Genomic DNA, 13,359 nt, shown 5'->3' with positions numbered 1-13,359 from the left:
TAAAGTGCTGCATAATATATCGGAGGTATATAAATAAGTTAATAAACAAAAAAAAATAAAACTGGTAATACTATACAAAGATATTTTAATATAAAGATGTGTCCTGACACATCTCTGCTGCAGTCGTGCTAAAAGCCCCTTTTGGTGCACCTGGTCCCGTGAGACTCTGGACCTAATTCAGACCCGCTCGCGAGCGCTGGGCGTTCGCAAGCGGGTCGATGTTGGCCAAGTGCGCATGCGCACGAGGGAGCTGGCTCCGTCGTGCGCATGCGCGAGACCCGGAGAGCGACGGCTTGGGTCTCGCTAGAAAGGGGGCGTGCTGTCGATGGTGAATGACAGCACGCCCCCTTTGGTGGGCATGCCGGGGGCGTGGCTGCCCAGACGGAGGCGTTCCCATGGGAACGCCTACCGTCTGGGGCAGGCCCCACTGACATCACAAGTGATGTCAGTGGGAGTGCTCTCGGCTCTGATAGAGCCGAAAGCACTCCAGGGCTTGCGGCAGACGAGACCCTATCACAAGGGTCTCGTCGCAAGCCCGATGGTCACGATGGTCTTGACCATCGCGACCATCTTTTTGGCCGCTCGCTATAGCTGTGGGTGGTCACCCACAGCTATGCGAGCGGCCAGGAGGCCGCTCAAAAAAAAGAGGGATGGCCCTGATTCAGAGCGAGCGCTATGTCAGAGCGTCCGGCTCTGAATCAGGGCCTCTGCTAGCTCCGGGCATCTCTTTTGCCGAAAATGCATCTCGGAATGCAATGTGACTAAGATGCACCAGCAGACTGTGCTGAATAATTTTTTGTATATCTGTGTGACTGAGTCTCTGAATCTGTATATGAAGTGCTACAATGTAGCGGACGCAGCCTTTTTCATTCCAAGTTCCTTGTGCTTCATATACAGACTCAGGTGCACACAGATATACAAGTGTCACATATCAAATTAATCAGCACAAAAAAGACGCCCGACACTAGCATAGTAGCACGGACCCTGGCAAGTCGCGTTGTGTGGTGTACTGAGGCTAGATGTATAAGGACACAACTGTATATGATAAATGAGGATTTTACATCAGAAGATCCAGAGGGGTCAATAGAACTGGCAACAGGAGAAATCATGAAAGTCGTAGTAAGTGGTGATCAGAGAGGAGGTGAGTCAACAGTCACTAACATAGTGGAGTAGACGGGAAGGAGTGTGTGTGAAAAAAAGGCTTTGTAGGTGAGCAAGAAGGATTTGAACTTAATCCTATGAGACAGGGAGCCAATGCCATAGCTGGAGTAAGGGGGCATCAGATGAGGAGAGACGAGAAAGGAAAATGAGATGGGCAATGATGCTGAGAGGTAGATGGAAGAGAGGCCAGGTGAAAGTTGACGGTAGACACAACAAGGTTAAATTTAGAAGGCCAGTAAGTAGTTTGCAGGAATCTAGACAAGAGATTATGAGGGCATGAACATTTTAGCAGCCTCCAGGGTGAGAAAAAGCCAGATCATGGAAAGATTACAGAGGTGAAACTGACAGGATTGAGAGAGGGACAAAACGAGAGCGGGTGAAGGAGAGGGCAAATTCAAGAATGACAAACAGAGAGTGGATCTGGAGAACAAAGTAAAGGACGGTATTGTCAACAAAGTACCTTGGAGAGAGGGAAGACAATGACTTCAGTCTTAAAGATGTCAAGTTTAAGTAATTGCTGGGTCTTCCAAAATGAGATGACCGGCACATAGCTGGTGACATGGGGGAGGAAGGACGGATAGGGAGCGGACAGGGCAAGAGAGGTAAATTTGAATGTTGTTGGCATAATGGTGAGTCAGAAAGGCAACTTGTGAAATGCAATGCTCAGATGAAATGCTCAGAGGACAGCACACAAGCAGGTTGCCATTGCTATGCTATTTAGACGCTCACACCATTTTAGACACATTTTAGACAGCACATTTTCATTAAATGATGCTTAGACAATGTGATCTGCTTAGGGCAATTTGGTTGCTGCAGCTCAAGTATTACAATTTAACACATATTACTAATGTTAATACCATCTGCTATACTCATCCTATCACATAACATCAGGGGCCGACACAAAGTACAGAAGTTAATGACCATTTCCTTTAATCATCTCCTCCAAGAATTGCTATCACCAAGAATATACTCAACAGACAACTGTATCGTATTATAAATGACTGGAATGGAAAGAATTACTGTGTTTTAACGTTATAATGGCTGCAGCATTAAGATCTCTCCAGAAACAAGAATTTACCCTAAAGCATATCTACAGAACACATGATCAAAAATATTTGAAATGTGTAATTGGTACATTACACATTAGTTAATCGCTTATTAATCATCAGTGATTCACAAAAAAATAAAAATAATTGAGGATGTATATGTTCAAATATGTTATTAAAAACACACATTAAAATAACCTCTTAGAATCTTACAGTCTACCTGTAGGTGGGAATAATGCACTAAATCTAGATTAGGGGTGGGCAATAAGTGGCCCTCCAGCTGTTAGCGAACTACAAATCCCAACACGCCTTGCAACAGTTTTAGCATGGCCAAATAGCAAAACACTGACAGGGCATGCTGGGATGTGTAGTTGTACAACAGCTGAGGGGCCGCTAATTTAAACTGTTAATTCTTCCACTTCAAATCCATTTTCTAAAAATGTATTTTCCTGACACCAACCTCTAAGCGTTATTGTCAGTTTAATAAGATCTTGCAGAAACTATACTCAACATGTTAAATGGCTTAAATAGCTGATGGGAAAATCAATATGAACATAGGCAAAAACAGTAACATAAGATATCAATAGTAGTATGAAGGGGGGCTGAGGTGACATGGCAAGTGCTGGGTTCATTTATTTACTGGTAATAAAAATAAAAGTCAAGTTAAGTTGATGAAAAAATATTCTATAGTCAGAAAAATATGCAGTAATCAAAATGCAATTTCCCAAATTCTGAAGATATATTCCAACCACACAGCGATTGGGAAGAAACACACTACTTGCGTACCCCCATTGGCATTATGCCACTTTTAGCCTGACTCCAGGCAGTGGGCTAGCCCTAAGCACATTTTACAGCAAAGAGCCTCCCATAATGAATGCTTGGCCCAACTATTATTATTATTTTTATTATTATTAACAGTTATAGCATATTCCAATGTGCTTTACAACTGGGAACAATCAGTAATAGAACAAGACTGGGTAAGATCAGACAGACATAGAGGTAAGAGGGCCCTGCTAGTAGGCTTACAATCTATAAGGAAATATGCACTGATACACAAAGATCAGTGTTACCAATTGCATATTGGTCCATCCAGATTGTAGAGGTTCTTGGTGGGCTGTATGATCCCGTCACACAGTAATGTTGGCTAAGGGTCAAGAGGATTTGAACGTTAAGAAAGAAAATATGGAAAGTTATGTGGGGACTTTATAGAAAGGATGCAATTGGGCAGGATAGCTTATAGAGGTTACGTGTGGGTGGTTCTGGAATATGATAAGCTTGTCTAAAGAGGTGAGTTTTCAGAGAATGCTTGAATGTTTGGAGACTAGAGGAAAGTCATATTGTGCGTGGGAGGGCACTCCACAGAGTGGGTGCAGCCCGAAAAATTCCTGTAACCATGAGCAGGTGATGCGTGTGGTTGAGAGACGCAGATCTTGTGTAGAGTAGAGGGGTCAGGTTGGGAGATAGTTTATATTGAATTCGGTAGAATACAGGTAACCAATGGAGCAGCAGACGATAAATGATTAGCTAGGAAGATTAGCCTCGCAGCTGCATTCAAAATGGACTGTAGTGGTGAGAGTCTGTTTTGGGGAAGTCCAGCAAAGAGACTATTGCAATAATCAATGTGTGAGATAAATAAGTGCATGATTTAGAGGTTTTGCAGTGTGTTGTGTATTATCTCTCTCAAGCCCACTAAAGCTAAGTAGTCCAGTACTAAATCTCTGTCAGATACCCTAAGGTTTAGGAGAAACTGAGAAGAGCCGCATACATTGGGTATTATGTGCTGGGTTCAGCTTTGATCTATCTCACAGTGCCCATAAGTGCAAGAGATTCTGCAAGAGCAATCACAATGTGAATAATCAATGCTGGATCCATCTCATATCCATCATACACCCGGAGCACAGGGGCTTTACTGTGTCTTATATTCTTAAAGCCCCAAAAGAAAATAAGCTGAAAATTTGTTACAATATGTAAATTTGTGCTGGTTCCAACCTTTACCCCCCAAACCTCATTAGACACTGAGAAAAGCCTACACATGCTGAACTTTTAAATATGTTTTTAAGATTTTGAACTGGTACTTGCTCAATTTAAAAAAGTTAGCCGGATATAATGCACACGGCCATGAAACATGAATCATCAGTTGAATGTACACAGAAACAGCACAAAAGATGGCTTGGCTTTTGCGAAACTAATGATCCAAAAAAACTGTAAATATACCTGTTGTAGACACAATGGAGGCAGCCATTTTGTGCACCAGTATATTCAAGAGAATGCAGCCTATCCACTAGGAATCTGTGGCATTATTGCCATTAATGCCTTGTATTAAAACACTATTAGAAATCAGACATAAATATCTTACCTGTCTGGCCGACATTAGTGGGCATTGAGCGGTACCCTGTGCCGACTCATCCCCACAGGGATCAGCGATGCTCCTTCATGATGCACTTCAAATGTACTTCCCACGTACATTTAGCAGGATTCCAAGGCTTTAAAACAAATTCTACTTCCACTGTGCTTATACAACAGATACACTTTAATAATCAGTTAGAGTAACTTTTGGTAAACTCTATGTAATATAGTAACTTTATATTAAAAAAAAGTTTTGAATGTAGGAATTTGCAAAAAAAAGGTGATCCCTTGAGTTACAAGCATAAATATCTTGATCAAAAGGAGAACACATCTCATATTCTATGTACTAGAAGTACAGAATCACAATGGTAAGGATTTCTAGGTGTGTATCTATATATGATGAATGAATAAATAAATTAATAGTGAAAGAATGTCATGGTTGACTGTCTTAAGATATGTACAATGACTTATTCATCTTTCATGTCTCACCTAATTCCAACTGTACTCTATATCTCTGGCAGATGCACAGAGATGCCAGTCCCTAATTATTCTAAACATATACTCCTATGTTGAATACCTCTGAGGAACACATGACTGGTTTACAAACCTATGACAAATTACAATGACAAACAAAATACAATTTTAAACAAACCTGGAATGGCTGTGTAATGGGAATTTGGGAGACATAGGGCCTGATTTGCACACTGCCGTGGCCATGTTCTTTGCCGTGCCTGCGTCTTATGCTAATGCCGCGGGCGATTTTCTTAAAACTGAGACACCTATTTGCAGCGTCTTGCGGCATTGCACTTCCATCTTACTGCATCTTTAGACAAACCATCAAAACTTGCGCCAGCCGTATGGCAGGTGCAGTTTCTCCCCCTGACCATGGCCTCCTGTGTAAGCGGCTGTGTCTTTGGATGCAGCCGCTTGCAGTTAGACGCCAGCGTCATGCCTGTGTCTGTTGCATGTGCATCTAGACATGCGTTTCCACTGTCAATGTGCAACTGGGAGGTGCAAAATGTTCCCCTATTATAGCAATAGGAATATACCTGGATCAGCCAATCTCTGGAAGTTTAGAGTTACTGGAAAATTCAGGTCCCTTTGCAAAGCAAGAAACAAACTTGTATGTACGATCTCTCCCGCATTGAAGTAACCCCATCCTGCAAAATGAAATGTAATATCTGCCTCTCAGTGTATGAGTAGGAACACTTGTGGTACAGGTCCGCAAGGAACATCCTCGATCAGGCCAGCTGTTTCCACAGGCTCAACTGCTGTAGCTGCAATCTACAGGCACCACTGAAATACATCCTGGTATTATTAAACTTAAAATAATTTGTGCTGTAGGTTTTTTGTTGTCTATATTGTTATACATTTTTTCAGGCACAGATGTTTCCTCATACATCTAGCCTCTTTGCGCGCTAAACAGCCCTTCTATTTGCGCCATGCCGTGGCATGACTCGGTAGCGCTGAGCGTCTTTTCGTGCAACTTTTTACCTTCAAATGTGTCTTAATTGCGCAGTGAATATTTAGCACAAGCAGCTTCTGCTGATTAAAAGGATATGTAAAATGCCTATATTCTGTGAACGACTGCAGGTGTATCTGCATGGGAAATGCTACGTTACAGTGTCAGCGGCTGTAACACTATAACGTAGCGTTTCGTATGCAGATACACCCGCAGTTGCACACACAAAAGTGACTTGCTGAAATGTTTTTTTGCAAATTACTTAGTCAACGTTTACTTGTTCTGACACCTCACTACACAGTGCTTAAGTAAGTCAGGGTGTTCATCAGAACGTACGCTCGACACACACAACAATATTTTACCACATATCAGGATAGTGACCTGATATCTTAGCATCAGTGGACCAAAAAAGATCACAATGCCAAATAATAATGTAAGATGACCCAAATGAGTATAATCAGTATGTGGGTGTGAACACACCTTAGGATGTGTGGCCAGATTGATGTGTACCTAAATATGCATAGCCACTGCAAACAATTCTAAGTACAGGAAGAGACACAATCTCTTCTGTACATGGGATGCATATAAACTGAGCGATGATCCTGTGGCTGCCCAAGTGTCTCACATAGGAAATGAATGTACAGTACAGAAAACATAACGACAAATTATAAAATGTTATATAGCACCAACATCTTAAACAGCCTTTTACAAAGGATATATAATTATTCCCTTCAGTCTCTTCCTCATGAAAACTCAAGAGCTCCTAGTCCAAATTATCTTCTATACAATACACACTAAATTAACCTACCTGTATGTTTCTTAGACAGAGGGAGGAAGCCATCGCAAATATGGAGAGAACATAAAAACTCCACAGTGTCCTGGTAGGAACAGAACCCATAGCCCCAGAATTGTGAGACAGCAATGCTAAACACTGTGTAACTCCTAGTCACTGACTGTTCCTCAAAATATAGAAAATAATATAAATTGCATCATGGTTAGGTTGCAAAAAAGCAACATGAGATTCATAGATTATATCTGTGTTAAAATACCTAAAATAAATAGATTTTTTGTGAATATGGTGTTATCTAAGAAGGGAATCACATGCTGGACCTTCTGGTTCACTTATCAATATCGCATTGGCTCATATTATACATTAAATATTTGTTTTAGATAAGTTTTCCTGCAGAAAAGAATAACAGAAACTGATGCTTCCTTTATTAATAAGTCAGAGATATGAGTTCTACATAATTACAACATGATTGAAGTTTGAAAACAAGACATAGTCATCAAGTTCCATCAATTCTAGAATGTAAGCAGCTTATACAGAAGGATGCATGCTAGTGTTGGCTTGCAGGACAACCTGGGATCTGCAGTTATGACCAGTGACTGTAAACCTGGAAGTCATGCACTATGTACCGAGCCTTAGAAAAGTACAAATTGAAGAGGAGTGGCCAGTACTCAGTCTCGGGGGCTAACGTGCTAACATCATCTGGCCTTTGATGTTCCAGCCACAAGCAGACCTTTGTTCTCTAGCGGCCATGCATGAATTCTCTGTCCACCTGCCCTCCAGTAATAAACAGATTTATTATGTCGGCTCCAAAGGGACACAGCTCCACACTATAAGCCACTTCTGTCTAAATGGATGGATCTGCATTCAATTCAATAACTTGTTTTATTTGGAAGCTGTGATTTTCAGCTTTCATCGGTAAGAGTGCTCTAAGTTCACAGGCTGTCCATAGCTGAAACCACACCACTAAATTCAAATTAATGAATTTTCCAGGAATAGGAAAAACCAAAGACACCATAGTTACAGTAAGTGGAGTTAAAGCTCAATAGCCAAGAAAATGCTGGTGCCTGGTAGAGCATGACTTTCCTACAAACCGTTATTACTTTATGAATAACTGATTTAGCCACTAAAGCTTTTAAATACTATTGCTTGGTGTAAAGGTGGGTACACAATAGATGACATTTCATCCGATCCAACAGATTGGGCTAACATATCGTCAAAATCAGCGAATGTGTACCCACTATGTTGTGCCATGCGCGCTCCCATTTGGTTGTCAGTCCCATCGTCAGGTCGTCCCTACATGCAGCTCAATCTGACAATGTGACTGATATGTAATGGGATGCGGATGGTTCCGACATATCATGCGGACGGGCACCGTACCGGCCACCCATTATGTCAGCCCGTCGCCCATGCTGTCTATCGCATCACTGGGTACACACATCATTTAGTGTGTACCCAGCTTAAACAAACCACCAAACCTAAAACACAATTTATATAAAAGATAAAAAGTTCACATATATTTACTGCAATGTGAAGTATATTAGCATCTGTCAAAATATGGCATTTTTACATATAGACAGCTTGAACATATGGTTGTGTTGTTGGTATTTTAACCACAAATAGCATCCAAAACAAATGAAAAGTTGCTCGGTGCTAACAAATCACACGGAACTCCCGCATTGTGTGGCGCAACTTGTAGCGGCACGGAGGATAGATGTATATGGACATATCTGTAGCATCCATAAACATTAAATAAAAGTAAGTATATGTACATCCTTATTTCTAAAACATGCTTTATAATTTACACGCTGATGGAAGGGTCTTTGTAAATATATGCTTAAACATAAATAGGATTAAGAAAAGAACGCAACAGAAGCGTTTGTGTGTTGTTTAGTGGTTTTAACAGTTACTGTTATAAAAAACTCACTCAAAATGAGGGATCTGGGCTGAGTATTTTAAATGAGGCTCAAGCTTTTGTAGGCCGGCAGGTCACCTATGGTAAACCAGTGGCATCCCAGGGTGAGGTTTAGATTAGTGAGGCGTGTGTCGGAGTGAGCAGTGCGGGTTAGGGAGCAGAGAGAGGGGTGTTGCTGGCATCTTCTCTAAACAGCAGCTGGGAAGCATTTGTTCCTTATCACTTAGCGCTCAGAAATCGTGCAGCTTGGCTGCAGAGACAGGTAACAGCGCGGACAAATGTTGTGATGGAAACATTGCCCTGCCATGTGTTGGGTGGGTGCAAGACGTGTGAGCGTAGATGTTACACCTGTTGGGAACATGGGAGTATTTTCACCATTTTCAAACGAATACAATTCTCTAGGCAGCAAATACAGAAATGTGGAGGATAAATGGAGAAACTTCAATAAATAGTACAATGTTTTATCTTTGTTGCTGTGCCTCTGTACTATTCTACTTAATGTGTTCTGTTTTTTGACTAAAATCCCCTCACAATAAATATACAAAAAAAACCCCAGCACATTTATAAATGAGATACTTGGGGTCACTTTATATTCGTATTGGAAGTGAGACCAGTAATAATCACATTAGAACACATAGAGACACATAGGAAAACCCCCTCACAGGTAGCAGATAAACTGTCAATCCAAAGCATATAAATAATTTCACCCAAACCTAGCTGACTCTACACTCAACAGAACATGTAAACACATTTTATTTTAGCGAAAGTGTCATTTCAACTGGTTCCCAGTAAGAATGTTAACTGATCTGTTTTTCAATGGTAATCTGGAGAGGTCATAACATCAGTACTTATAATATTATAGTGCAGGGTCTCAGCGGGATGTAGTTAGATTACCGGCGGCCGGGATGCCGGCCGTCAGAATCCCGACAGTTGAAGCCCGATCCGGTACTAAAGATAGGAGTCATACCGATTTCGTCTCAGAGTCGCTTATCAATTAATTTTTTCAAAGCAGGGCAAAAATGGAATGGTGTTACCACAAAAAAAGGTGCCATGTTGCAAGCTACAACAGGGAATTGACAAATGTCCTATAGGCATGAGCAACCTAAATAGTTTTTTGAAGGAGATGTGGAGCCAGAGTAGGATTTGCAGGGTGGTTGGGCTGATGTTTAATAGCGCTATATATATATATATATATATATATATATATCCACTTTAGTGCAGCAATCACATTAATATAGTTCCACAGCAGCGGGGTGCACGACAGCCAGTCATCTAGTCCATAGACTCCAGCATATCCAGAAGTAAAAAGTTTGCAGGCACTCACCAATGAAAGCAGCTTAGGTTATATTTATTTGCTCACAGTATAGCAAGCGACGTTTTGGTTGGCCTCACCAACCTTTTTCAAGCCATAAACAGAGACAAGCAGTAAAGCTCACGACAAGTATGAATCCAGCTGAGTAAAGCACTAACCTTAGCTTGCCTGGAAGGCTCCTTAAATGTATACCCACGTAATCCAATGTCCATATAAAAACAGGCTGCACTCCCATGGACTTCGTAAATAGATAAAGATCCTTTATTGACCTTGATCTTTATCTATTTACGAAGTCCGTAGGAGTGCTGCCTGTTCCGTTTTTACATGATTGTAAGGAAGGCACCCCGGCACTTTGCTCATTGAACTGAGAGTGCCCCTCTACATGTTTTTATATATATATACATATATATATATATATATACATAAAGTATATATATATATATATATATATATATATACACACTGTATGTACAAAGTCAGAAATCCATTGTGTAATAGCGCTATATATATATATACACACACTTACACAGTATATATATATATATATATATATACACACACACACACATAGCCTTGCAATTCACTGGGAACAAGTGACTTCACTGTGGCAATCATGGAACGGTTTCCTATTGAATCATTAGGCTATGTTTCACGGGAATACTTTCAGTGAGTTTGTGCCACACTGGTGTCATGGTTTCCTAGAGAATTGATAGGCTCAATTCCCATGACTATTGGGACAGTTCACAAAATAGCTGGATCCAATGTATGTAGGTGACTAGAACATTTGAATCCCAAGAGAGCACTAGAAGAGATTATACCACTCAAGTCCAAAGTAAACTGCACTTAGAAAATAAACAGGTCAGGACTGCTGACGGCTGATGATTATATTGGAATGACGGCATTTCAAACATCGGCTTCCCACAAGATAAACACTGATCGCTAAGCCATGTTCTGCCATGCTGTGTAATGTTCTCTAGGAATATGCTCAGATTCAATAGTGTAAGAACTGTTCAGGCTATCTACCACCAAATCTGAGAAAGTTATAGGCGAAAATGAGCCGTCTGTAGCACAACACCAATGCTGGCATGAGACAGGTTGTGAGCTGCAGATTCTTTCTCCAAACTTCCAGACTAAATAAAGCCGGCTGAGAATCTGAGGGAAGGAACTGGAGCTATTGGATCGGATATAGAAACCAAAATAGCGTGTGATTAGTGGGAATGATCTTTATTTTCAGTTGTAGGTTGCCGTGGAGTGTATCTCCTAACTGAGTCAGCACATTCTGGCTGCACTAACCCATGTCCCTGTTGAGAGGGGTGCACGCCAGCTGTTGTTGGAAACATTGAGGGTGTTTTTCTCCAAGACCCACTGAATATGACACGCTGCTTCTTTGACCAATTAATAAATCAGTCATCCCAGTAATAACATTCAACTACTTTAAAGACATTCATTTAACAGTTGGATTCCACCAGGGGGTCTGTGTAAATCAGAGCACTACCCCTCCATAGCATTAGCCTTTCGATAGACAATGAAATACTTATTGATGATAAAAATGGTTAACAAGCAAAAAACATGTGTAAGAGACTGAACAAACATTCCCAAACTCCTGGGTACAAATAGATCTCTATATTTTAGGCAGAAAAGTGTCGCTCTGTGCATCACTCCATAAAACATACTGGTTTTACTATCGAGTATGACAACGCTACAGCAGTATGACTTCAAGTTGGAAGGACATATACCCCTCTCTCACACTGGTGGTAGCACAGGAATAATTGTATACACTATTATTATACAGTATTAGACTATTACATATATTACATTGAAAGCTTATAGGCAGGGCCATTGTTACCTTCTGTTGCACGCCATTGCACATTTTATATTTGTATTATGACCCCCTCAATGTCAGTGCTGCCTGTTATGTCAGTGCATTAGAAATACAGTATAATAATTAACAGTATTAGAGCTGAAATAAACTTGAATGTATATGATGCTGATGAAGAGTAGTAGAACAGGAATTTAAACCTTTCTGAGACAAACACAATGCTATCCATAGAGTAACCCAATAATAGAAGGACTACAGCATCTATATCTGTATTTTGTCATTCTATTTCTATATCAGGTTTATTTTCAATACAAAGCCGGTACAATACATACTGTATAAATCATTCTGTACAGAGCCTAATTTTTCTATGTATTCACATTTACTAACACGCTCTAACGATACCAATAGAAAAGTGCCCCTTATGATCATTTTGTCATGGAAAAAGGAATAATAAGTACTCATCTTTCATCAGTAAAAACTTTTCTTTTACTAGTTCTAAAATTCATCCTTTATTTTTTAATGTATGTATAGTGTTAGTGCAAGCGCATAAGATACAATATACTACCTATTGTACCTCACCCCACATCTCCAGTTTAACATGCCTTCCCTGAGACCAACATGACGCATTTTGTATTAATCAAATGTAGATGGTGAAATACTGTACATCAATAATCTCATAGCTTTCAGTGGGAAGTTATCAATCAGTGATTTTGGCAGTAAAATCATGGAAGGCGGCCTAGGTTTGTGATTTGCTATGACAAACTCTACAAAACTGTATAATTACAACTTGATTTTCTAACAAAATAAGTTCACAATGGGTGAAATTAGGTGTTTTTATGCACAAACATTAACCCCTTGATAGAAATAATGGAGAATGATTCAACATGCAGAGCAGGACAGCAGTATAATCCTGTACTCAGATTTTGTAACTAAGTACATGCTTTCTGGGAGATGCAATGCGTTTTATTCCCAATATTTCACCTCTTACAGGGGGCACTTACTTGCCCCTGCATACCATCAGTGAATAGAGGTGAAAGTACCAACCACACTGCTCTGCTCACCAGTACTTACTTTAATAGCTCGTTCACTTTGGAGACTTTCTTTTGCGCAACGTCCCTTTGATCTTCTAGCTGTTTCCGAAGATCATGTACCTGCCAAATCCCAAACAGAAAAAAGAAAAATGAAGGGAAGAATATTTCTTCAATTTTAGCAAATCTCTGCAACATTTTAGGGGTATCAAATCCATCCCAAACTCATAACCTCCGAACTTGCATCACCTTATAACTCAGATAAGTGTCTGCCAGGCCTGATCATCTGATCACCCCTTTTCTCTACATACTACACAAACTTCTGTTCAACGTAAACGAAGCAAACCTTTAGACCAGTGGTTCTTAACCTAGGTTCGATCGAACCCCAGGGGTTCGGTGAGTCAGTCTCAGGGTTTCGGCGGAGGTGTGTGTCCATTACGTTCGACAGGGTTGCCAGGTGCAGTAATATACATTTGGCATTCA

General features: G+C 40.5%; 1 protein-coding gene across 3 annotated transcripts in view; it reads right to left on the bottom strand.

Moving 5' to 3' along the window:
* CEP112 (centrosomal protein 112) overlaps positions 1-13,359 on the bottom strand; it is a 561,355-nt gene that overhangs the window by 272,711 nt on the left and 275,285 nt on the right. For all 3 annotated transcript variants that reach the window (XM_088467969.1, XM_088467982.1, XM_088467976.1), the window contains exon 17: positions 12,920-12,999. In XM_088467969.1, coding sequence (XP_088324095.1) covers positions 12,920-12,999 — 80 coding nt within the window. The remainder of the gene's footprint in view (positions 1-12,919; positions 13,000-13,359) is intronic.

The sequence above is a fragment of the Taudactylus pleione genome, unplaced genomic scaffold (genome assembly GCF_031769625.1).
Source record: "Taudactylus pleione unplaced genomic scaffold, aTauple2 ptg000012l, whole genome shotgun sequence".
NCBI classification, from domain to species: domain Eukaryota; kingdom Metazoa; phylum Chordata; class Amphibia; order Anura; family Myobatrachidae; genus Taudactylus; species Taudactylus pleione.
Note: the sequence above shows the minus strand (reverse complement) of the source record. Positions and strands in the feature narration are given on the sequence as shown.